The sequence below is a fragment of the Pristiophorus japonicus genome, chromosome 8, assembly GCF_044704955.1.
Source record: "Pristiophorus japonicus isolate sPriJap1 chromosome 8, sPriJap1.hap1, whole genome shotgun sequence".
In the NCBI taxonomy this organism is placed as follows: domain Eukaryota; kingdom Metazoa; phylum Chordata; class Chondrichthyes; family Pristiophoridae; genus Pristiophorus; species Pristiophorus japonicus.
The window spans coordinates 222766572-222794040 of record NC_091984.1 but is presented as its reverse complement, the minus strand read 5'-3'; the positions used below and the strand labels follow the sequence as shown (position 1 = coordinate 222794040).

At 43.9% G+C, this 27469-nt stretch overlaps 1 protein-coding gene and 1 pseudogene across 2 annotated transcripts in view; one reads left to right on the top strand and one right to left on the bottom strand.

The window, feature by feature from the left end:
- coro1cb (coronin, actin binding protein, 1Cb) overlaps positions 1–27469 on the top strand; it is a 192753-nt gene that overhangs the window by 73999 nt on the left and 91285 nt on the right. For both annotated transcript variants that reach the window (XM_070887960.1, XM_070887961.1), the window contains exon 2: positions 5815–6017. In XM_070887960.1, the coding sequence (XP_070744061.1) occupies positions 5815–6017 (203 nt within the window). The remainder of the gene's footprint in view (positions 1–5814; positions 6018–27469) is intronic.
- On the bottom strand, positions 26371–26489 carry LOC139269825 (5S ribosomal RNA; annotated as a pseudogene).

Genomic DNA, 27469 nt, shown 5'->3' with positions numbered 1-27469 from the left:
GAACAAAATAACTGTAATCCTGCTCTGCAATCGTGCATACTGCTGGGTTGAACAATTCAATAGTTGGGGCCCTTCCTGCATTTTAATCCCAGGCAGGATGCATTTCCTTTGGAGCAAGAGGCCGCTGTGCTTTACCTCAGCACTACAGCTGTTGGTCTTAAAATAGTTCTGTGGGGGGGGGGTGGGGTAGTGGGGGGGAAAAGAGAGAGGAGAAAGGAGAAAAGATATATTACTTAACCAGAAGTGTTATTTTTGATGCAGGTGAATCACTGGAGATTAGGGCACTGTTTTACACTATCAAATTCATTCTTAATCGCATGGCATTTTACAGGTCTTTTGGATACTGTGATTTGTATTTGGGCCACTTGGTGCTTAATGATTGAACAATCTAATTACAAAATTTTCCTGGATTTTTAAACAGTATTTCCTGCTGTCCTGTCCACCATCTATCCCTCAATCAACACCGTTTAATTGATTATCTCATTGCTGTTTTGGGGAACTTGCCTTGCATAAGTTGGGTGCCGTGCTTCCCAAATTGCAACAGTGACCACACTTCAAAAGTAATTAATTGCCTGTAAAGTACTTTGGAATGTCCTGAGGTTATAAATGGCGCTATATAAATAAACCCCACTAACCCAAAAAGTGTAAGAAGCTCATGGACATCCCTGTCCTAGCAACAAGAGCAGGCAATTCAGCCCCTCAAACCTATTCCGCCATTTAATTAGACCACCATCCTCCATTCTTGTGATGTCATAATTTTATTACATTTTTCTTTATTTCTCGTTTTGTCCCCTTGACAGAACCTGTAATAGCTCAAGCTGTCTCTATTTAAGGGAGACTCTTATGTTTAAAACTCCCCCCAGCTGTTCCATGCTCGAGCTGCCTCGGTTGTCAGGGAGACACTTATGTTTAAAATAACACTCGGCTCTACCTCTCCACCACCTGTGTTGTCAACGTCCATTATTGGATGAGTCGCAACTTCCTCTAACTTAACATTGGGGAAATCAAAGCTATCGTCTTTGGCCGCAGCCACAAACTCTGTATCCATGCCACCGATTCCATCTCCCCCGGCCATCGTTTCAAGCTAAAGCAGACAGTTCACAATTTTGGTGTCCTATTCGAACCAAATTGAGCTTCTGACCCCATATTCTCTCCATCACAAAGACTGTCTGCTTCCACCACTATTACATTGCATGTTCCCACCCCAGCCTGTCTACAGAAACCTATGCCTTTGTCACTTCCAGACTTGATTGTTCCAATGCTCTCATTCTCTTTAAATCCCTCCTCTTTAAATACTCTCGCCCCTCTCCTGCTTCAATATCCTCCAGCCCTACAACCCCCCCCCCCCCCCCCCCCCCCGGCCTCCCCAGATGCCCTGTTCTTTCACCTTTGGCCTAGTGTGCATCTCCCTCTTCCTTCGTTCTGCCATTGACTGGTTGGCCTTCAGCCACCTAGGTCCATGCTGTATAATTCTCTCAAACTCCTGTACCTCTACACCTCATTCTCTTCCTTTTAAGATCCTTCTTAAAACCCACATCTGACTAGGCTTTTGGTCCCTTCTAATATATCTATCTTTGGCTTGTAAACCATGTTTTTTTCTGCTTCTCTGCAGCACCTTGAGAGATTTTTCTACGCTATATAAATGTCACGTCCGTCCGTCCATCAGAAAAAAACAAGTCCCGCTAAATCTAACGAGCCCATCCAATAAACCCCAAACAGGGATGAATGTAGTAGGAGCAAATTCGATATTACTAAAATATATATGCAATGGTACATGCGAGATCTTGAAGCCACAGAGGGTTAATTATGAGGAGCAACTTGAGATACTGGGATTATTTCTGCTAGAGCAGAGAAGGTTAAGAGCAGATTTGAGGTTTTTCAAATTCAAAGGATTTTAATGGTGAATAAAGAAATACACTTTATTTTGGTTGAGGAGTCAATTACATAGTAAGAATTTGAAATTAATGGTCCCAAGGACATGGGTTAGGAGAAATGTATTTACGTGGCGGGTTTGAGTTTGGGATGCTTGGCCACAGGGACTGGTTGAAACTTACACCGTTGCACCTTGTAAGTGAAAATTGGATACCTTTTTGAGGCAGAGGAAGATAGGCGATGGGAAAAAGAGTGGTGTAGCAAGACTGGTCTGGATCGCTCTGTTGAAGAGCTGGCACAGACATGAGCTGCTGGGCTGTAAACTTGTATTGTTCTCCACAAGGCAAAAGTGTAAAACCAGGAATGAGGAAGTATTAATGGAAAAGTGCAGGAACCAGCCATGTTAATGATGCAAGCCTATAAGAAATGTAGCACAGATTTGTAGCTGCCTCACGACCAGACCCATCCCAGTACAAAAGTGACCCCAACAGTCGAGTGCGAATCTAGTACTCTGGCAATGCCTCGATTTAAAAATTCTCATCCTCATTTTCAAATCCCTCCATGGCCTTGTCTCTCCCTATCTCCGGCCCTATAACCCTCAGATCTTTGCGCTCCAACAATTCTGGCCTCTTGCAAATCCCTGATTTCCATCGCTCCACCACTGGCGGCTATGCCTTCAGCTGCCTAGGCCCGAAACCTTTCTGCCTCTTAACCTCTCGCCCCTCCTGTAAGATTCTCTTTAAAACCTACCTCTTTGACCAAGCTTTTGGTCACCTCTTCTAGTATCTCCTTATTTGGCTCGGTGTTTGTTAATCGCTCCTGTGATGTGCCTTGGGTGTTTTTACTACATTAAAGGCGCTATATAAATGCAATTTTGTAATAGCCAGTCTTGCTTCAGCCCCCATTACAATAATGCGCACATGTTTTACAACACCCACATGTCCAGAGAGAACCTGATTTCTCAGATGGGGCTATTTGCCGGGTATGCTTAATTTGCATCACCTAAAGCTCTGGGTTCCGTTGATCACAACACCTGATTAGTGATTGGAGGATAAGACACACCCAGCATTTTCTTTGGAATGTGTAATTAGAACCGCCCTGCCTAAGTAACCAGTCACTTTGCAAAGTGTAATTCGAGCTATACTGCCTGCCAATGCCAGACAGACCAGAGCTCACTTGGAACAGATAGGGCTCACTCTCTCGAGTTAAGACCCCCCCACCTCCCAAGTTTGTGACCACCTCCCCTGGCCCAAGTTCCTGATTGACTCCACTCCCCCCTCAGCCCAAGTTCCTGATGAACTCCACTCGCCCAAGCCCAAGTTCCTGATCGGCCATCGCCCCCGCCAGGTTTCTGACATTCTCCCCCAACCCAAGTGCCTGGCTTTCTCCCTCCTACCCTGGCTGCCTGACCTTCGCACCCTGCCTAAGTCCCACCCCCCCCCCCACTGCTCCCCCTTAGCTCCCTAACCTTCTCCGCTGCCCAAGTTCCTCTATGTCTCCGCCATAGATGGGGCATTGTTTGGGACAATAATGTGACTTCCGGATTTTGTTCAGTCCAAAGATGTCACTTGCCATACATATACCGAGCTCTGAGAAATCAACCAGGGGTGGGGGGAGGAGGGGGGGAATGTGCATGGGTGGAGTTGGAAGAACTTGATTTGTCTTACCATCTGGATCACATTCCCCCTTCCAATTACCCATCCCCTTTAGACCTGGATCACGTTCCTCCCCATTCTCTTTAACCCCCCCCCTCTCTGTCTCCTCCCAGTCTCTCTCTCATACACTCACCCCGCCAACCCGTGCGCTTGTTCTCATCCTTCCCGCCCCCACATGGGCCCACTCTCTGCTCTTTCTCCCCCCCCCCCCCCCCCCCCCCACCGCTCTCCTCCTCCTTGAGCTGAGTGAATAAATGGTTATGGGGAGCAGGCTGGGAAGTGGATCTGAGTCCATGATCAGATCAGCCATGCTATTAAATGGCGGAGCAGACTCGAGTGGCCAAATGGCCTACTCATGTTTCTATTTCTTATATTCTTATTTTCTATCTATTTCGGCCTTGAATATACTCAGAGTCAGCATCCACAGCCCTTTCGGGCAGAGAATTCCAAAGATTCATGCCTGAGTGAATAAATTCCTAATCATCCAAGTCTTAAATGGCTGAACCCTTATCCTGAGACTATGCCCCCTAGCTCTAGACTCTTTCAGCCAGGGGAAACAGGCTCTCAGCATCTACCTTGTGAATCCCCCTCAATCTTATATGTTTCAATGAGACAAGAATCTTGTATGTTTCAACAAGTTATGCAACTAGTCTAAAAACTTGCAAGAACTATTGGTAGAATGCTGTTTTTAAGTGTTGTTCCAGCACACCACCTAAATAACTTATTGCATCATTATATGAATTGATCTTTAATAAGAGACACCCATGATAATGCAAATCCTACCCCAAGATTTTATTCCTTGGTCAGGTAGATGAGCTAAATGTGGACGAGCATCTTGGGAGTAGTGACCACAGTATGATATTTAAGAACCAACTCAATGAAAAATGTCAGTACAAAAACTAAAACACCAGATTGGATTAGGACAGATTTTAGGAACGTGAGTGAGTTAACGGAGGTCAGATGGAAGGAGAAATTGACAGGCAGGACTATGGAGCAGCAGTTTTAAAAAAAAAGTTGCAAAAGTACAGTATATTCCATTAAAGAAGGAAACTACTTGTAGTTTTAGGATGCTATGGATAAATAGACGAAACCAATGAGAACTGAAGAGGGCCAATTAGGACGAAAAGAATAGTGTTGGAAATAGGTCAAGAGCAGGATCGGTAAACTAAAGAGTATGAGGAAAACATTTCAAAAACATCAAACAGTCATGTGTTTTGCAAGTATATCAGTTAAAAAGCAAATTATTCAAAGCAAGGTGGAACCCCTGAGCAGAGGGGATTGTCAATTTGCAGATCAAAAAATAGCGGAGGTATTTAATAAATATTCTGCATCGGTCTATACTAAAGGGAAGGACGTCAGAGAGGAGATGTATACTGGAGTAGTTGAGCACGAGATGAGCAATATTATGATGGCTAAATAAACTCAAGGAAGACAAAGCACCCAAGCCTGACTGGATACATTCTGAGGAAGGAAATTGCAGAGCTTCAAGAAATTATATTTCAGGGCTCCATTGAGTGTGGATGTGCCAGAGGTCTGAAGAATGGCCAATATAGTACCCAGTTTTAAGAAGGGAGAAGACAAATCTGGGTAATTACAGACCAGTAGGCTTGACTTCTGTGGTAGAAAAGATTTTAAAGCCTCTTAATGAAATTTGCCACATATCGAAAGAGAAAATAGTTAGATGTAGCCAGTATGGATTTCAAAAGGGACGATTGTGTAGTGACGAACCTCAGAATTCTTTGAGTAGATGGTAGATGATGGGAAATGAAGTGCATATACTGTACATGGACTTTCAGAAAACTGACAAGATACCGCATGGGAGATTACTGGAGAAGATTGGTTGGAAGGAAAAATAGGGGCAGTTTTTCAGAGCTGTTGGAAGTGGATTACATTTTCGGCCCAATTCTCCATTTACGTATATCCGTGATTTCGATTTATGGCCTGGAATGAGTGGTGGTGTCGATAACAAGATAGCAGGTGTACTTAATTGCTTAGACTGAGGGATGAGATGCAACCCAACTCAACTTTAAGGGCAGAGCCTATATTTGTGCTGTGGGTGTATTATTTTGCAGTTCAAGTGAGCAGAGTGTAAACATTTCACGTGCCCATTGTAATTTACTGGAATCCCAGTTTGGGGCAGGAAGAGGGAGAAGTCTCCGTGCATCTGCAAGAAACTTTCCCACATTCACCATAACGCTATTAAAATCCACTGACAAAACTATCTGTTCTAGATTGGGCATTTTTGTTGAGTGCATGGTATTAACATGTTTTCTAAAAATTCTTGCAGAGATGCAGCAGCGGAGGGTTGTGCGATCGAGCAAGTTTCGGCACGTCTTCGGACAGGCTGTGAAAAACGAACAGTGCTATGATGACATCCGAGTTTCCAGGGCTACCTGGGATAGTTCATTCTGTGCTGTAAATCCCAAGTTTGTCGCAGTAATTGTAGATGCAAGTGGCGGTGGAGCATTCATGGTACTTCCTTTGCAGAAGGTAGGTGTGATATTTCCTATATTAAAAAGCTTCCCCGTTTACTTGGGATAACTCGAACAGTCATGCTGGAACTCATGGTTCATAAATTGGGCAAATTCAGTAAAACATAAGCATATAGTTGGCCAAAACTATTTGGGAACTAAATATTGGAATTTGGAGAAGTAAAGATAGGTGATCACCTCATCATGCTGCAATTGTGGACAAAAACTTGTGTTTATATAAGCGGTTTTCATCTAGAAATAAATGTCCCAAGACACTTCAGAAAAATGTAATTGGAGGGTGGGTAATGGATACCAAGCCAAAGAATGAGATTAGGATGACAAAAAGCTTAATCAAGGAGCCTCTTGGAGAAGAGAGGTGGAGGGGTTATGCAGAAAATTGGGGCCTAGTTGGGTGAAGGCATATTTGCCATTGTTTGTTTTTGAAGTTGATGGCATGTTTGATAGTGAGTGGGACAGTACTGGAGGAGAGGGAACAATTTACAGTGTTGGCTAGTACAGGGGGAGGAGGGAAGGGAGGAAAGCTGGGTGATCAGCAATTTAGTGGGAATGGGGTCAAGGGAGCAGGAGGCAGGTCTCAGTTGGCAAGATGAGTTGGAGAGGGAAATTGGAGAAAGACACCGCCAGGACTGGAGAGAGAGGGGGGGGGGGGAGGAGAAGGTGGAAGGAGGGCAGGTGAATGAGCAGAGGTAGCTGAGCAGATGGTCTCAATCTTACTGACAAAGTTCATGAGCTCCTTATGCTTTATAGGGGGGCAGAGGAGATGGGATAAAGAAGACCTAAGTTGGTGAAGAAAAGAAGCTGGGAGTTATCTTTGCTCCCCGGGATGTTTTTGGAGTAGTGGGTGGTTTTGGAAAGGGCGGGTGAACCCCAATAAAACTTGATCTGGTCCAGTCAGATCTGCTGGTTGGCTAAATTAGTAGTGTGCCAGCTATACTCAAGTTTGCACCACTTGGACTTGAGGGAGGGAAGATTGGGACCATACCAGGCTGTATGAGTTGAGTTGGAGAGAATAAAATTATGCTGGGGACAAGGGCATCAAAGGTGACCGTGAGAGAGTGGTTTAGCAAATCGACAGTTGCAGAAATGGTGATTTTGAGGGCCAAAACCTAGGCAGTTGGGAGTTGAAAGTACAGTTGTAAGTGGGGAATATGTTCCTTTTGCATCTGCCCCGGGAAAGAAAGTGTTCGGAGGTGCAAGGATATGGATGGTGAAAGATAGAAGGAATTAGTCGTCAGTGATTGAGCACATGGGAGTAGAGAGGGGTCGATGAGTGGGGTGGAATCAAGGTGGTGTTTGAAGGTATCCGAGGTGTAGGGCAAGAGACCAAGGCTTAACTTGGTGTTGAGGGCCACACCACCCCCATGGTTGTGTGAGCAGGGCGAGTGGTGAAAAATATAGTAAGCTGTTGCCACTCATGATGCAAATTTCAGTCAAAGCAAGGATGTCAATGTAATCCTCCCTAATCAGATCGTGGATGACAAAGGTCTTGTTCTCAAGTGAATGGACATTTTGGAGGGATATATGGAGGCTGGTGATTTGTTGATTTGATCTGGCAAAGATCAAAGGGGAAGTGATGGATGGGATGAGCAAATGGAACAGAGGTTGATGGAGTTCGCCTCCTAGCGGGCGTGATGGACAGGAAGGTCAGCGAGCGGATAGGATCAGTCAGTTGGTGAGGCAGCGATGTGTGTCTCGGGCCCCTCTAAGGATGCCAAGAGAGGCAAAGAGGGTAGCTGGGTTTATTCAAAGGCGATTCAAGCCTGGGTTGGTGGCAGGAGAGTAGTGATGGGTTGGGGGTAACAATTCATGGGGGGGTGGTGGGTGTTGGGAGCGGAGGGGGCAGGTGCAAAGTATTTATTTCCTCCTATTTGGGAAGTGGTTCGATTGCCTGCTATATTCAGGCCAGAATGGGTCGCAACAGGTTTATGAGCATGTATCAGTCTCCTCCTCCTCTTCGTTGTTAAATGTATACAATGGACTGCCCTACCAGAGTCCAGTTGAGTGAAATTTCAAAACCAGGTGGTGTAATTTGCTTGGGGGAGGGAAACTAGAAACTCAAGTTGAGCTTTATTAGCAGGGTTATGCAGTTAAAGCTGATATCTTGCAGTAACAATCTGGCAAGTTTATCAATTCATTTAGATTCTGCTAATTCCCAATATATCTGCTCGCACGGGAGACCCTATGAGTGCTATGAATTTGAGCATTTTTTTCAAACATCCAGCACGATCATCCTCGTAAACTTGTATGTCAGCTGGGAATTCTTTTCAAATCACTTTTTTTAAAAAAAAAGGAGACATTTTTAAGAAAAGTGAGCAACCAATGGTATTTCAGAATAGCATGGTTACAGATAATGTGGATTTTAACAATATAGTAAATTAGAAACATAAAAAATACGTGCAGGAGTAGGCCATTTGGCCCTTCGAGCCTGCACCACCATTCAATATGATCATGGCTGATCATGCAACCTCAGTACCCCATTCCTGCTTTCTCTCTATACCCCTTGATCTCATAAGGGCCATATCCAACTCCCTTTTGAATATATCTAACGAACTGGCCTCAGCAACTTTCTGTGGTAGAGAATTCCACATGCCCACAACACTGAGTGAAGAAGTTTCTCCTCATCTCGGTTCTAAATGGCTTACTCCTTATCCTTAGACTGTGACCCCTGATTCTGGACTTCCCCAACATCGAGAACATTCTTCGTGCATCTAACCTGTCCAATCCCGTCAGAATTTTGTGTTTCTGAGATCCCTTATTTTTAAGCAGAAAATTCCACTTTCTCCCTAATGCAGTATGATTCAAGTGATCGTAACAGAGGCTTGTGTACACGTGTACATTGACTCCCTGGGGCTAAGTGCAGGCCACATTTCAATCAGTTGACTGCCTGTGATGTCTATAGCTGAAATGTACACTTCTGTTGTACATTTTAAAGAAATTCTCTTTCTCCCCCTCATCACATTTCTTTACCTGACTTTACAAAACACAGTGGGTAATTCTCCTCCGTTAGGATCCATGCTTCTCATTAATCAACTCAGCACAAGGTGGTGCTCACTGCAGTATTGGACTTTTGTTGAATTGTAATGCAGGTAGCCGTTCAGCCTGGGGAGATGGAGTCTCCCAGCCAAGTGCTTAAAACATCAGATGCTCCCATATTGTTAACCCTAGTGGATGCTAGATTTTAAACATTGTAGACACTTTATGTTGCCTCAAGCAAATTGCAGCAGTTTCAAAAGCCATCTGTACATGAGTTTCTCTGTATTCCAGCTCATGAATGAATAACACACTCTCCAAGGCAAAAGCCAAGTCCTTTGTGTGTTGGGTCGATGGATAGTTGCTTGCTGTACTGGAACATGTCAGCTGCTACTTTTAATCAGTTTGTCTCTCCTGTATTGACAATAGCTTGAGGTAGAATTTCAGTGGCCTTTGGAGAACATTTTAAATTTTGTTTATGGATAAATGCAGCAAAATAGTATTGCTAGAGGGCAAGAAAAATTAGCTATTGGCAGTGATGACCAGCAGCAAAAATGTACGACCTAGGAAAACAAATTAGATTCCAGTAATGAAAACTATCTCAAAGAACTGAAAGAGGCAAAGGAAATGGAGCTTGACCTGCAGTGACCTTGTGACTGCGGGCAATGTGATCTAATTGGATTGGACTGTTGGTGTACGATGGATTAGTGGAGTACGGTATTGCTATTAGGAGTGCCCCGGTTGGATGATCCCTCCTTTGTTGGGGAAGGTTTTTTTTGCGGGAGCTTTTGGAGAGTTCCTTGATACAACAAAAATAAAGTCCGCCATATATCGAGCATTAAATCATGCAGCAAATCCAGATGTTTGCGTGACAAAACTGTCTTCAAAAAATGAAAAGGAAAGCAGACGTTTGACTCCTTCTTCCCCTTTCTCCCCCCCCCCCCCCCCAAAAAAAAAAACTCCACCATAGGTTCAAACATTCAAAAACTGCCTTTGAAGACAATGCCCCCCAGCAATGCTTTGCCCTAGATCTGGTTGTGTTTAGGTAGCCTTGATGTAAAGATGGTGTACAGTGCCCAAATGCTGCAGTGGTTTCTGAGTGAATAGTTCCAAGAGTCAGGCTGCATTATATTGTAGACAGGGTGTGGCGAGGGAGAACTGCTGCACACTAGGGCTTTAAAATTTTAATTTAAAATTGGGAGTGAAAAAAAAAATCCTCTGCAAAATTAAATATCTTGTACAGTCATTAAAGTCCTCAACATTTTTTACATTGTCTCTTTTTATCCATTTGCTGCTTATTTCATTCTCGTGTAATCTTTAAATTTATTCAGTAGTGGAACTTGAAGCTCATTTTCAGTGTGTTGTTTCTCTAGCCTTTCTCCCCTTCAGATACTTCCTGCACCGTTTCTTTCTGCACATATTGCTTCTCAATCAGTAATGTATCCTTTACATTACTCTGTGTTTCCGTACAACTATCTAAGGCTACTAATGCTGGATTGAATTTGTTGCTAAAGTGATAGATGCCAGTAGAGAGGAGTGCAGGGACTCGGTAGAGGAGTTCTATCCTTGCTGTCTCTTCTGTCTTGCTGTGATGGCCTCAAATTGAAAATGGTGCATTTAACATGAGGTACACTTTTCAAGCTGATACGGGGAAGACCATATACGAGGAATCTCCTCTCCTCTCTGCTGAACATTTTCATTTATTAAAGATTGTAACTTTTTAACCCAAAACAAAATACCCCAGAAAGTGTGGTGTATTAATTATGTAAATGTTGCAAGGTAACAGTTTCAGGCAGGAGAAAACCTTTTGGTCCATCTAGCCCACCCATCCATAGTATTTTCTTGGTGTATTTCTAATAACTTACATTTATATAGCGCCTTTTAACATAGTGAAATGTCCCAAGGCACTTCACAGGAGTATTGAGCTAAAACAATTTGACACCAAGCCATACAAGTAGAAATTAGTGCAGGTGACCAAAAGCTTGGTCAAAGAGGTAGGTTTTAAGGAGCGTCTTGAAGGAGGAAAGAGACGGAGGAGATTAAAGAGGAGATTAATGCAATAGTTAGGAAGGACATTAGCTTGGATGATGTGGAATCTATATGGGTAGAGCTGCAGAACATCAACGGGCAAAAAACGTTAGTGGGAGTTTTGTACAGACCTCCAAACAATAGTAGTGATGTTGGGGAGGGCATCAAACAGGAAATTACGGGTGCATGCAATAAAAGTGCAGCAGTTATCATGGGTGACTTTAATATGCATATAGATTGGGCTAACCAAACTGGGAGCAATACGGTGGAGGAGGATTTCCTGGAGTGCATAAAGGATGGTTTTCTAGACCAATATGTCGAGGAACCAACTAGGGGGGGAGGCCATCTTAGGCTGGGTGTTGTGTAATGAGAGAGGATTAATTAGCAATCTCGTGCGAGGCCCCTTGTGGAAGAGTGACCATAATATGGTGGCATTCTACATTAGGATGGAGAATGAAAGTTAATTCAGAGACCATGGTCCAGAACTTAAAGAAGGGTAACTTTGAAGGTATGAGTCGTGAATTGGCTAGGATAGATTGGCGAATGATACTTAAGGGGTTGACAGTGGATGGGCAATGGCAGACATTTAGAGACCGCATGGATGAACTAGAAGAATTGTACATCCCTGTCTGGCGTAAAAATAAAAAAGGGAAGGTGGCTCAACCGTGGCTATCAAGGGAAATCAGGGATTGGATTAAAGCCAAGGAAGTGGCATACAAATTGGCCAGAAATAGCAGCGAACCCGGAGACTGGGAGAAATTTAGAACTCAGCAGAGAAGGACAAAGGGTTTGATTAGAACAGGGAAAATAGAGTACGAGAGGAAGCTTGCAGGGAACATTAAGACGGATTGCAAAAGTTTCTATAGATATGTAAAGAGAAAAAGGTTAGTAAAGATAAACTTAGGTCCCCTGCAGTCAGAATCAGGGGAAGTCATAACAGGGAACAAAGAAATGGCAGACCAATTGAACAAGTACTTTGGTTCGGTATTCACTAAGGACGACACCAACAACCTTCTGGATATAAAAGGGGTCAGAGGGTCTCGTAAGGAGGAGGAACTGAGGGAAATCCTTATTAGTCGGGAAATTGTGTTGGGGAAATTGATGGGATTGAAGGCTGATAAATCCCCAGGGCCTGATGGACTGCATCCCAGAGTACTTAAGGAGGTGGCCTTGGAAATAGCGGATGCATTGACAGTCATTTTCCAACATTCCATAGACTTTGGCTACCCTCCACTCCATAGGAAGTGATCCAATGTAACCCCACTTTTTAAGAAAGGAGGGAGAGAGAAAACAGGGAATTATAGACCGGTCAGCCTGACATCGGTAGTGGGTAAAATGATGGAATCAATTATTAAGGATGTCATAGCAGCGCATTTGGAAAGGGGTGACCTGATAGGTCCAAGTCAACAAGGCATTTGTGAAAGGGAAATCATGCTTGACAAATCTTCTGGAATTCTTTGAGGATGTTTCCAGTAGAGTGGACAAGGGAGAACCAGTTGATGTGGTGTATTTGGACTTTCAGAAGGCTTTCGACAAGGTCCCACACAAGAGATTAATGTGCAAAGTTAAAGCATATGGGATTGGGGGTAGTGTGTTGACGTGGATTGAGAACTGGTTGGCAGACAGGAAGCAGAGTAGGAGTAAATGGGTACTTTTCAGAATGGCAGCCAGTGACTAGTGGGGTACCGCAAGGTTCTGTGCTGGGGCCCCAGCTGTTTACATTGTACATTAATGATTTAGACGAGGGGATTAAATGTAGTATCTCCAAATTTGCGGATGACACTAAGTTGAGTGGCAGTGTGAGCTGCGAGGAGGATGCTATGAGGCTGCAGAGTGACTTGGATAGGTTAGGTGAGTGGGCAAAATGCATGGCAGATGAAGTATCATGTGGATAAATGTGAGGTTATCCACTTTGGTGGTAAAAACAGAGAGACAGACTATTATCTGAATGGTGACAGATTAGGAAAAGGGGAGGTGTAACGAGACCTGGGTGTCATGGTACATCAGTCATTGAAGGTTGGCATGCAGGTACAGCAGGCGGTTAAGAAAGCAAATGGCATGTTGGCCTTCATAGCGAGGGGATTTGAGTACAGGGGCAGGGCGGTGTTACTACAGTTGTACAGGGCCTTAGTGAGTCCACACCTGGAGTATTGTGTACAGTTTTGGTCTCCTAACTTGGGGAAGGACATTCTTGCTATTGAGGGAATGCAGCGAAGGTTCACCAGACTGATTCGCGGGATGACGGGACTGACCTATCAAGAAAGACTGGATCAACTGGGCTTGTATTCACAAGTTCAGAAGAATGAGAAGGGATCTCATCGAAACGTTTAAAATTCTGACGGGTTTAGACAGGTTAGATGCAGGAAGAATGTTCCCAATGTTGGGGAAGTCCAGAACCAGGGGTCACAGTCTTAAGGATAACGGGTAAGCCATTTAGGACCGAGATGAGGAGAAACTTCTTCACCCAGAGAGTGGTGAATCTGTGGAATTCTCTAGCACAGAAAGTTGTTGAGGCCAATTCACTAAATATATTCAAAAAGGAGTTAGATGTAGTCCTTACTACTAGGGGATCAAGGGGTATGGCAAGAAAGCAGGAATGGGGTACTGAAGTTGCATGTTCAGCCATGAACTCATTGAATGGCGGTGCAGGCTCGAAGGGCCGAATGGCCTACTCCTGCACCTATTTTCTATGTTTCTATCTGGATACATTCACACTCTGGTTATTTTGCCTGAATCCAGAGTCTGGGCCCGGACCTGACCAGGCATGTGTGAAGATGAATGTGTCCCCCACTCCTGGAGAAGGCAGTGTCACTCCACTCCACTTTGTATCCGTCTGAGCCTGGATGACTGTTTAAACCGAGTTTAGCGTCAGTGTGAAGCCAAAAACACTTCGCACCACTGCTAAACTTGTCTGCAGAAACACCACAAGGGATGGGGGTCTCCTGGTATCTTGCTGCAACCTTGGCAGGAGGTGGGTGGAATCCCTGGCGCAAGAGTAACCGGCTGAACATGTCCATTCTCCGGGGGTTCTGCTGAAGTTCGTGCAGACAATCCTGAGTGTAGATGAAGTTAACACACCAGGTTGAGCAATAAGTGAGGAAACGCACAATGAAGAGAATTTTGCTAATGGTAATAGAAACTGGCCTGTTTTCTTTTCAGTTTATGCGTAGACAAGGACTCATTTCTGGCTAGTTCACTGAGGTTTTCTACAGCTGGGATAAGTAATGTTTATTGAATAATCTTCACTTGTTTAGGTTTTCTGTGTATATCTGCCATATCTCCTATCTAATGGGAAAGGGAAAAAATGATAAACGCAGTGTTTTTCTGAAAGTGGAGCTAAATAAGAATTTTTTGTGGAATCAGTAGCTATGGGAGTAGTTAGGAATGCCGAGGGATTACAAGATCACTGAATGTGATCCAGGAACAAATGGTCACAAGCCTGCAATGTAGCACATATTCTGCTCCTAAGACATGCAGTACATCCTGGCTCTTGCCCCATTCACCATGATCCCGGAATCCAGCTTTTAGGATCGTGGGGTGGGGAGGAGGGTGGTAATTCACGGCTGTATGCAAACTACTAAATACAAACAGTTGATAAACACATAACCTGATTGATTTTTTTTGTCCTTGGGTTGCATTGTCAGCTTGCTTCAATGGTAACACACTGGACTGGGTCAGAAGGTTGTGTTCAAGCCTGAATCCAGGACATGAGCACTGGGTTGAAACTTGAATGGACTACTGGTTTGTTGTCATTTTATCAGATGAGGCACTGATGGGGCCTTGCCTGCCTGTTCAATTGGATATAAAAGATCCAGCTGCATTTTGTTTTGAAGAGCAGGATGGAGTTTTATTAGCAGTATCAATGTGTTGATCTGTGACCAATCATGTTGTGGGTGGGGGGGGGGGGCGAGAAGCTTGGAGGTCTATGACATTAACCCAGCTGGCTACAAATCTTCAGATTTTTCTTCTGGTGCTTTAACATACTCTGCCTCCATGTAACTCAGACATTTGGGATTTTCTTGAACATGATGGGAATGGGAACTAAATTAACCTTCGTAGAGTCACTTGCATCAATGCATGCTATACGCATCTTGCGGTTAGCAAACGTGGATTTTTGCCTGTTGAAATTTTAACTTGTATTTTGTATTGGTAAAAGCGGCAGGTAATGTACAAGGTCAGACAAAACATTTTTTCACACCAAACCATCCATTTAGAACAGGATTGTTTGCAAAGGGCTCTAGAAGGTGCTAATTTATGGACCAAAACGCAATGACTTGACTAAATTGTTAATTGGTTAATTAAGCCGGGACCATTAAATTCAATTGCAAGCATTTTTGCCATTGTCAAATGTTGGCTGTCCATTCAATATTGATGAATAGCTGTTTGATCTCCTATAATTGAGATGTAGCCATGAAGTGTCTACTGTTTCTGTAAAATTTCAAAGAAAGCTGGACTGCAATTCTATGGGAAGTCTGTTTCATTTGAGGGGCAGTGTGCAGTTGGAGTCCTGCAGCAAACAGCTATAGAACAGTTTTGTTTTAAGTTTAAATTCTTCTTTTCTTAGGTGGTCCTTCATGTCGAGGATGATTTTCTTCCACACTAAAAAAAAATAATGAGTTCACAGGTGTTTCAATGAAGCACCTGATATTCCAGGTCCTGAACTACATGTTGAAGGGTGGAAAATGCCTTTGTGTGGGTTGTTTTTAATGTGTGGTGGCCGTTGCACACCAGCCACCACACAGGCTTGACAAAATTAGGTCTTGGTCCAGTGGCAAGGATTAACCAAGACGACTGGAGACCAGTTCTGCTGCATGGACCTAGTGCGTACATATTGCAGTGTGGGCTGGCCCATGCTGCCCCAGGGCCCTCCCCTCTGCTGGGCCCCCAACTCGCGCCTCTCTTGCGCCCCGACCATGTCGCTCTGCAATCTCTTGCTGCTTTTTCGCCCCTGACCGCGCTGCTCCTGCTGTACCTGCCCATGCTCCAATCATCGACCTGGATTATGGTGACATCCAATCTAGTTGCTGTCTTCACTGCCATCGCCCTCTTGCACTAGCTCGCGCTGCTCTATTCTAGCCCCACATGGACGTGAATTTTGCAGCCAGTCGCAACAGTAGGAATTTCATTAATTTATAGAAAGAAAGAATTTGCATTTATATAGCACCTCTCTCTTCCTCAAGGCATCCCAACGTGCTTTACATTTCAATGAAATACTTCTGAAGTGTAGGAATTGTAATGTAGAGAGCAGCAGCGAAATAAGTAATTGGTTGAGGGATAACTGTTGGCTTGGATACCCGGGAGCTCCTCCTGCTCTTATAATGCCATGGGATCTTTTACAGCCACCTGAGGAGGCATATAGGCCCCTGTTTAGCGTCTCATCTGAAAGACGGCACCTTCGACAATGCAGCACTTCAGTGCTGCACAGAAGTGCCAGCCTAGATTACATGTTCAAGTCACTAGAATGGGACTTGAACCCCAGTCTTCTGACTTAAAGGTGAGGATGCTACCAATGAGCCAGAGCTGACACTTGTGAGCATCAATTGTGGTTTACTTGCGGGATGTTACAAAGCCACAGTGTAGCAGATTTGATATAACACTGCCATGCTTACACTTCCTGTATAATATACTGTGATTTGGTGATCCATATTTACAGAGCACAGCATTACTACAGATGAGGGAGCCAATGTTCCTGTTAAGCTGCGTGGCTGCACAGCGGCCTGGAGTCCTACCCTGGTCGCTTGCCGGCTTTTAAATGGAAAAATCTGCACACACATTGAGTGTCTATGTGTGTATCATAGCAGCTTAATGAGCAGGATTAAAATAAAAACAAAAAAATGCTGGGATTACTCAGCAGGTCAGGCAGCATTTGTGGGGGGCGAAACAGAGTTAACATTTCAGGTCGATGAGCTTTCATTGGAAAATAATGAACAAGTTGTCTTGTTGTCTCAAATTACATTTGAGCATTGGATAGAAAAAATGGTGGTCCAGTGGAATTGTTGGAGGCAGGTTGTTGCCTATAATTCCTCACATGGGAGGTCCCTGATCATCTGGGGTGCCATGAGGAGTACATTGCAACAAAGAAAATCAGAATGAATTTTGCTTGTGCATCTCCTAATGTGTTCTAAAGTAACAGTGGCAGAAACTTGGAGAAAGTTACTTGGCAGCCTCCAAAAAGATAATAGCCTGTTGATGGTGTGAAATGAAGTAAGGTGGGAGGAGGCTTGTGTGGAACTTAAACACCAGCAGAGACCTGCTGGGCCGAATAGCTTCTCTCTGTGCTGTAAAATTCTATATAATTGAGCATAGATCTCTCTGAAAAGTCCTGGAAAGGTTTTTCCTCCCTCTGTGAAACTCTTCAGTTTACACCTCTGTAGCTAGACCTTCAGTGCTGACGCAACCTAATTAGCCTGAGTCCTACCGAATCAGAACCACTTCCCTTCTGGACCCTTCAGCCTGCACGTCCACCTCCATTTTATTAGCATCAGCCTTGAAAATGGAGAGAGCCTGTGACTATCCTCATGCATTGTTTAATTCCTAGCATCCCACATGCTCGCTATCTAAGATGACACATCTCCCAGACCAGGTCCCCAGTGACCCCTCACCACTTCCAGAGAATGGCTCTTTCAGGGAGTAATGTCACCCAAGTCTGTTTGTGAACTGAAATATTAGATCCTCTGTTTATGTATCTGCAATCTGTATTCTACCATGACCCCAAAAAACTATTTGCAGTTTTATAAAAAGTAGTGTGTGTGGTTAGTACCAACTCAAATGCACAATCATCCCTTTCAAATGTTCATTGTGTTGGTGCTGACCTAACAGTATCATGGAAGGATGTGAGCTCACTCCATTGAGCTCTGGATCTTCATTGTATTGGCCTGAAAATAAGTTACTATTGGAGTGTAATATACCATCGCCCAAAAGGATTACACTTTCGTAGGGCTGTACGATAGAGATTCTTGTTTGCAAGTTCCTGTTTTGAGGAGGTAACTTCACCTCATGGGGAACATGACATTGGTAGCAAAATTGTGCCATTGTCGTGCACTCCCTAATAGCTGATTGCCAAAGACCTGGCAGCCGTTTGCTTCAATTCTTTCTTTTAGAATAGATGTAGTGTTAGGGCCATGCAACCTGTACAATTGCACTTGCCCCTAAGCAGATCCACTCCCCATACCACATGGGGACCCCAAAGGCACATGCTGCCCCTGCTTTAGGAGGAGGGGAATGAGATACTTTAAAAGTCTGAAAAGAATCTATTTTGTTTTCATGCTTTCTCAAACTGGTAATGGGAAGTAGTTCAAACATGGCAGGATTGGTTTGTAGAATTCCCTGAATTGGTGATTGTGAAATGTAAAGGATGGCTATTGCAAAGAAGTTGGTGATAACCGATGTGAATGAGTTGGGTCATGTGATAATTGTAGTTTAGGTTTGTATGCCAATTAAGTTGTGCGTACTCTGTTCTGAGAAGTATTCCGTGAACTTTATCGTAACTAAATTGGCTGATCAGATAATTTACCTGAGGCACATCCAGAATCTTTGATCAGCAATTAGTCAAGATGTATAGTGTTTAAACTGCTAATACAAATCTGCAGCATGTTAACTACTGTGATTGTATTGTAAAAAGGTGTTGCAACATAAATGAAATTGTATTTTTATTTCATGGCTCTTTGAGCATCGCATAGTTGTCGTACGTTAAGTGGTTAGGGTATGTGAAAAATGCAGGTTGGGATTGTGACCCAAAATGTTCGGCTGTTCAGATTGTGCTTACTTTTTAAGGATTGATTTATAACTGCAACCAGGAGACGTGAGGCCAACCATTCAGCTGTAACACTGATGTATGTTGTGTGGAGTCTGCTGCATAAGTAGATGGTTTATAGAATTGAATGAAAAGGACTGGAAGAATGGTGTCTGTCAATCATTGTAGCTTCTTGTCTTGCAAACCGCCACTGTGCTAAGTAGTATTTTGTTTTTGTTAATAAAATCTGATCAGTTGCAAAGTGGTCGAGAGTTAATATTTTCCACCTTCCACCTTCCACAACTATGGGAAATGTAATGGGTGTCTTGTGTGTTCTTTTCTTTTGCGTGCGATCAAGGTCCTGGGAAAATCCCAATCCATGACAACCTGGCCATGGTTGTAATCTACTTTGGGAAGTTCAGAAGATGTTGGATGTGAACTTAACTTGAACATAACTTGTCTCTGGGAGCATCTGTTGCTAATGACTGACAAAGGATTTGCAAAGCAGAGGTATTTTTTATTCATGCTTTGCGTCTGAATCAGAGGTGCAAATAGTGGGCTTCCTTGCAGCTCTTGAGTCACTTCAGCGGCCAATGGGGAATTGGCACAGCTCGTTCAGTAATATCAAAACCTCCTGGAATCTGAACAGGATTAATAGCCTTTCTCATTAACTTAAATGAAAAATAAGGTTTGTCATCAAATGTCAGTGAGCAGTTCTCGTTTGGTTCATTTATTGGCAGTTTATTTTGCATAAATTTTGTTTGCCTGGAATGAATTCTACCACCACAGACAGTGAGGGGTAATTTTAATCTCTACCCCCAAAATGGGTGGGTTTGGGTCAGGGTGAGATGGGTGGGAGCAACAGGAACCCAACCAGCCTCAGACCCGCCCACTTCTGGTTTTAACGCAGACTGGGTGAGGGGCGGTCAACCAACCAATCTGCTCTGAGGTGGGTTGCTTTAAGGAGACCTTGTGCTTCTATTTTTAGTGTTTCTATTTTTAAATCCATGTTGGCCAGGTCTCTTGGGCCTCTGGAAAACCCGGCAGGTAAAAGGAGGTGAGAAGGGCTGTTTCATAACAAGAAATAGGAGGAGTAATAGACCATATAACCCCTCGAGTGTGCTCCGCCATTCAATATGATGGCTGATCATCTATCTCAACACCACTTTCCCGCCCTGTTCCCATATAAGTGATCCATCAAGTAAGTGCCTTTACAGCACTGCTTGTGATCCAGGAGGAACAGGAGTTTCCTTCAGGCCCAACAAGATTACCTATAAACACCCTTCACCTCCATGAACTCCCTGCGACAACTCCGACCTCTCCACCTCCCCACCACCACAATCTCCAACAACCACACAATTTCCATGATCCTGGGCTGCGGTCTTTTCTCTAGCCTTCCTTGCCTGATGGGCATCCAAGCCTGTTAATTAGACTGGCTTCTGCATTGCATATGATTTAAAATATCTTCAATACAAGATGATTTCTGAAGACTGCACACTTGCATTTGACTAACCAAAAATTCACTTGCATCTTTATGGTGTTTCATGACAAACATATAACAAGAATTTGGAGCAGGAGTCGGCCATGTGGCCCCTCGAGCCTGCTCTGCCGCTCTAAGGTCATGGCTGGTCTTCGACCTCAACTCCACTCTCCCGCCCAATCCCCATATCCCTTGATTCCCCTTGAGTCCAAATATCTATCGATCTCAGCCTTGAATATACTCCATGATCCAGCCTCCACAACTCTGGGATAGAGAATTCCACAGATTCATGACTTTTTTGAGAGAAGAAATTCCTTTATCTCCGTTTTAGATGGACGATCCCTTATTCTGAAGCTATGCCCCCTAGTTCTAGATTCTTCCATGAGGGGAAACATCCTCTCTGCATCCACCCTGTCAAGCCCCCTCAATCTTATATGTTTCAATAAGATCACCTCATTCTGCAAGAGTACTGTTGATCAAGTTGTTACCAATTTGTGGGGATTGAGGATGATGAAGTGTAAAATAACTAAACAAATTTCCAATTTGGGTATATGATTGGTTCTGGTATTGGAGGGCCATTGGCACTCTGAGTAAAGACTGCCCTAAATGGAGGAAGTGCATCCGGGAGAGTGCTGAGCAACTTGAGTCTCATCGCTGAGAGCATGCAGAAATCAAGCGCAGGCAGCTGAAAGAGCGTGTGGCAAACCAGTCCCATCCTCCCTTTCCCTCAACGACTATCTGTTCCACTGTGACTGGGACTGTGGTTCTCGTATTGGACTGTTCACCCACCTAAAGACTCATTTTTAGAGTGGAAGCAATTCTTCCTCGATTCCAAGGGACTGCCTATGATGATGATGATTACCTTTTTTTTTGCGTGCGTGTGGTCCCTTTAAATTTGCTGCGCCAGACCTCCCGATCAATGCATGTCTGCGCACCTTGGGGGGTGGGGGGGGGAACCCATTGGTCATGAGGTACTTCAGAAGAGGGGGAAAAAAAGACAAATTATTTGGGAGTTGGAAAGAGTGCTTGAGTGAGAATAGCCAAAAGAGCCCTGCTACCACTTTTATTACAATGTCCTGTCGGACATGATATACAATATGTCCATTTTGTGAAGGCAGTGCCCCTTTAAAGGAAACAAATGTCAGTAAATCGTGTCAACTTGCAGCAGTATCCGAAGTCTTGACATCAGCTGCGATGCATTCAAAAAGTTCCGAGGTGAGGGTGAGCGATTTGAGGTGAAGCTTCCCTCTCACAGGCATTGGGATGGCCAGAGGTCCACTTTGTGGAAGGAGGGGAGGTCCGAGTGGCCGCAGCCATTGTGCACACCACGTGCTCGCCAGGGGCTCCACAGTTGAGTGGGACCAGCGGCCAGAGGGGGTGGGGGCCAGGACATCGCAGGATGAGTGGAGGTCCAGACGTCGCCGCTCAGCACTGTGCTGACGGCTCACATCCACCGTAGGCAACTAGGCCCGTACAGTAGAGCCTGGTCTCCAGTCGTCTTGGACCCCCTTGCCATGGACTAAGACCTTGCTCTGCTAAGCCTGTGTGGTGGCCGGTATGCAACAACCACCCTATGTTAAAAGAACCCCCCCCAGCATTTTCCACACTTCAAAATGAAGTTTGGGACCTGGAACGTCGGGACCTGGAATGTCAGGACCCTCATGGACAACCTGTGACAGACTGTAACTCCTGTATTGGACTGTACAGTCACCTGAGAACTCGCTCAGAGTGGAAGAAACTCTTCCTTGATTTTGTGGGACTACCTATGATGCATTCAAAGGTGAAACTATTGGTGAATAAATTTATAGTCACTGCTGCTTTATCAATTGATAGGCTGCAGCTCTGAAGACAAGTAAACAAGTCATTTTTTTGCTTTAAAATCTGACGGCTAGAGATGTTGGAAAAACATCAGTAGTAATAGAATTTGGGGGGATTTTTAAAAATCTTATCAGCGTGGGTTAATGTTGCTATTTATTTTTAAATGGGATGTGAAATGCCCTTTCACCCAGTCCTTTATAGGAGCACAATCTAAGTGCTTGGCAAGCTTTGTGTCTGCAAGTACAGATGTAGGTTATACAGATACACTGTTGTCTTGTTTACAAGACATTGTCACGTGACTCTACACTCTTTCGTTCTCTATTTTTGCCCAGACGCATTTTTTCCCCAATGTTTGCCCATTTTCTTCCTTACTCTCCCGAAGGTGATAACTTGCACGCCAGTATGGTTGAGAGTTTGAGCAAACCTTCTGTACCCATCCAGGCTCTTTATGCAACAGCATAAATGGGCTTTTTGACGGTGACTGAGTTTCTAATCTGGCTCTGGCTCAGCATCAAGTGATGCATTTATCCACTGTACATCCAAGATGGGAAGGATATAAGCCTTGTCGTAGGCAGCTGCTTACTGTGCGTGCACTCTTGGGTTTCGCTGGAATGCAGACAGTAGATTTAAAATCATCATTTCTTTTACTTCTGAACTTTTCCCTTGGTTTCTGACATTTAAATGGTAACAGATGTCTTATTTTCTGCAATACTGCAATTTCAGACTTTTTAATATAGCAGCATAGACATCTTGTGGCCTTTCTAATCAAGACTGTGTAACTGGCAATTTGTGCCAAATGTTTTTTCTATACTGCTCTTGGATACTTTGGGTACTCGATCTGAAACTGCTAGAGCTCCTTATTGCTCTTGAGGAAACCCCCTCGTACTGAGACAAAACTGGAAAACAGTTTTGTTCCCCAGTACTTGTTTTATACACTTGCAGGTCGCATATGATACAGATTAGAGAGAAGATAAAATATCGTAACCGAGCTCAGAATTCCTCAATTTGTGATGTATTTTTATCTTCACTAGTTGACCAGGTGGCCTCTGGGATTGCTGATTAAGTAGTGAATTGGTCAGTTTTGGGTTGTGTACTTAGTGAAGTGGGTTGCTATGGGCCTCCAATCCACTTCAATTTGTCAGCAGAGTACTTAATCTGTCTGGGCTGGATTGGAACCTGGGTCATGGAAGGGATAGAGGAGTTACTACATTGCACAATCCTTGTGTTAGCGCTCTAGATAGTGTTTACAATAATTGTACTGGACAGCAGGAATACAGTCCTGGTTACTTTTAATTTGGTTTGGATTACTGTCCTTGCAAATTTGAATGTTTTATATATTTAGCAACTAAGTACAGAGCTTTCCATCCAAGTTGGCTCTTGTGTGTGTAAAGCAGCAGCGTAGTGTATTTCCACACCTGTTGTACAGCCTGGTGATTTGTGCATCAGTTTAGTCACTTCCAACGCTGCTCTGCTGTGGGATCCTGAAGAGACCCTCTGTATGGGTAGGACCGGCCGGGTCCCTTTAGTTCTCACGTAGAAATCATTGTTTCCATATTTAACAAGGAAGAGTAATTTGGGGAATTTTTGGATGAAAAATGATTTGAGATATTAATTGGCCCAATACTCTTGCTCTGAGTCACTTGTACTAATATTTGAATGTTTTGTGCAAATTTAGGAAAAGTCAGGAATTTAAAGGTCTTCAGTGCAAAAAGTCCAACTCCATTTCTCCTTGCCCTGCCCTCTCCCACTTCCCCTCTCCCAGCTTGTGCCATCTTCAACAGAGGAGTCCACACCTGTTAGCAACCCTTTAATACCTTTTTCAGTCTGAATCCAGAAAGTGTCTGTAGGCTAGCTAGCCATGTGCATCACAGTTGATGCAAAACCTCTCTGCACATGTGCACTTAGCACCATGAGGTTGAGTTTGAGATGCCTCCTTGTTGCACATGTGTTTATGACTTTGAGATTGTTTGCTCTATGGAGTGCAACCAATGGAGGGAAATTTGTGCACATGCCATTGTTTGCATCGCCCTGCTATAAAAGCAACTAGTAATATGCTGGGAGCTGAATCATACACAATCATGATGTCATGGGCTCATCTGGTGCATTGATGCTCATTGCTCCATAGCATAAATTATCTTCGGACCAATATGCTTCAAGGCTGCGCAATATATCGCTCGTGTGGTATTAAATTATCACCTCAATTTGCTGCAAGCCATTCCCATTACCATCAGTATGTCACACTAGCATTGCACAGTTCTGAATATTTCTCAACACTCAATCCCAAATTTAGGATGGCAAAAATCTATATTTGATTGATGGATCACAATCTTTTCACAGTTCGAATGGACGCTGCAGAAATATTGCGCACTCGCTGAAATCTTAATGGTGGCATTGTCACAAATGGACTGCACCCGAGTATTTGTGTAGCAGCTTCAGTATCTGACAGCTGGGTAGCAGCTGAGTCGATAAATGGTTAATTTAATTTTATGACTGCTGTAGTTTTATTTTTATGCCATTATTCACCAGAAGCATCATGAAATGCCCCCTCCCCTTTTACTATGCCAGTTGTCTGATAGTAATGGCAGATATTAGATATGTGAAGGACTACTCTGTGGCTGCCATTTGTCATAAATGTGTTGAGACTGAAGCAGCGTTTTGTTTTACTGTTTAAATAAAAGCCTTGCTCCCTGTGCGTAGCAAATTTCTGATTTAGCATTTTGATATATTTCCACTGAAATGCTGACCGTGTTACTGCAGCTCCTCTGTGACAGCAGTTTTCACACCTTGTACAATCGAGCAACTTCCATTCAGGTGAAGGGGACCTCTTGGTCCCTCACCACTTGCCCTTCACCAATATTGGTACTTTGTGCATTTGCGCTCTGGTTATGAGATCCAGTGCTGTGTGAATGATCTTACTGTTGTACAGACGGAATAACCCAAAGTCGGGTTTGGGAGGCGTCTGCACAGGTTATTGGCTATCCAAGTGGCAGTAATAATTTTGGCGTAACAAATATAGTGATGCACTCAGATTTTGTGATTTTACCTTTTCTTCCACCTTCAATCCCCATTTCAAAATAGTCAACGATTTACTCTCATAGTATGGAATCTGTCATGGCAATTAAAGCAGGTGAAAGTAGCAGCCTCTTGTGGGCTATAGATTGTCACAAAGATGTATTCATAGAGCCTATGATTACTTGAACATAGGAACATAATTAGGAGCAGGAGTAGACCATACAGCCCCTCGAGCCTGCTCCGCCATTCAATAAGATCATGGCTGATCTTCGATCTCGACTCCACTTTCCCACCCAATCTCCATATCCCTTGATTTCCCCTAGCATCCAAAAAGCTATATATCTCAGCCTTGAATATACTCAACCTGAGATGTCCCAAAGCCCTTCACAGCCAATGAAGTACTTTTGAGGTGTAGTCACTGTTGTAATGAAGGGTAAAGCGGCAGCCAATGTGTGCACAGCAAGCTCTCACAAAAGGCCCTGAGATAAGTGACCAATTAAACTGTTGAAGTGAGATTGTTTCCCAAGACGGTCAGGAAATGAGCCAACAAGTTAAGTTTATTACCAGAGTTATGCAGAAAGGGATCGATATTTGCACTTGGGACTGGTTTTGACTTGAACTACTAAACAAGATACAGCAAAAGAAAGAGCGACTACTCTTTACGCAAATATCTGTTAAAGCATAAGTGTTCTCCCGTGGAAGCTTTTAATTTTAAAAGATTTTTAAAAATGCCATTTATTGGCACTCTGAGTTGTGCTATGTAAGCAGAGACAGTTGCTATTGAGTGCAAATGTGTTTTAATTTACAGGAACAAATGGTCTGCCCTGTTGGCAAGTTTCTAGATCCAAATTTTCATGGGTCTGCATTATTGCTGATTCCATGGTTAGTGTTGTTTATACTAAGTAGGGAGAACTGTGTGTGTCTGCTGTATTACTGGGCTGGTCTTTGATTATAATCAGGCATGTTCAAGAGGGCAGAATTACTCAACCGTTGGTGGTTGTGCCTTCTGTTTCCTGGGCCCCAGGCTCTGGAACTCCCTGCCTAAACCTCTCTGCCCCTTTATATACATCATCCTTCAAGACTCTCCTTAAAACCTACCTCTGACCAAGCTTTTGGTCACCTTCCAAAAACTCTGCACTCCTCCAATTCCGGCCTCTTGTGCACCTTGGAAAAAAAAACCAAAAAGAATATTATTTGAATGGGGAGAAATTACAACATGCTGCGGTGCAGAGGGACCTGGGGGTCCTTGAAACTCTTTTGAGTTGTGCATGAAACTCTTTTGAGTGGGGGTCCTTGAAACTCTTTTTGGAAAGCCTACTGCACCTGGTATTCCCAGGCAGTCTCCCATCCAAGTACTAACCAGGCCTGACTCTGCTTAGCTTCCGAGATCAGACGAGATCAGGCGTTTTCAGACTAGGGGGGTCCTTGAAAAAAAAGTTAGTTTGCAGGAGCAGCAGGTAATCAGGAAGGCGAATGGAATGTTGGCCTTCATTGCGAGAGGGATGGAGTACAAAAGCAGGGAGGTCGTGCTGCAACTGTACAGGGTATTGGTGAGGCAGCACCTGGAGTACTGCGTGCAGTTTTGGTCACCTTGAAGGATATATTAGCTTTGGAGGGGGTACAGAGACTATTCACTAGGCTGATTCTGGAGATGAGAGGGTTACCTTATGATGATAGATTGAGCAGACTGAGTAGATTGAGTTGGAGTTCAGAAGGATGAGGGGTGATCTTATAGAAACATTTAAAATAATGAAAGGGATAGACAAGATAGAGGCAGAGAGGTTGTTTCCACTGGTGGGGAGACTAGAACTAGGGGGCACAGCCTCAAAATACAGGGGAGCCAATTTACAACCGAGTTGAGAAGGAATTTCTTCTCCCAGAGGGTTGTGAATCTGTGGAATTCTCTGCCCAAGGAAGCAGTTGAGGCTAGCTCATTGAATGTATTCAAATCACAGATAGATTTTTAACCAATAAGGGAATTAAGGGTTTTGGGGAGCGGGCGGGCAAGTGGAGCTGAGTCCACGGCCAGATCAGCATGATCTTGTTGAATGGCGGAGCAGGCTCGAGGGGCTAGATGGCCTACTCCTGTTCCTAATTCTTATGTTATGATTTTCTTCATCATTGATGGCCGTGCCTTCAGCAGCTGAGGTCGAAGCTCTGGAATTTCCCCCCACTCCCGCTCCTTCAAATCTATGTCTTTAACCAAACTTTTGGTCATCTGCCCTAATATCTCACGTGGCTCGGTGTCAAATTTTGTTAACGTCCCTGCGAAGCACCTTAGCACCATTTGCTACATTCAAGGCACTATATAAATAGAAGTTGTCAAATTTGTTAACTGGTTATAGGTCCTGGAGGGTATTTTGTTGGGCTAGTAATGAAGTGCTCACGTTGTACTGTTTCACTTGTAAAG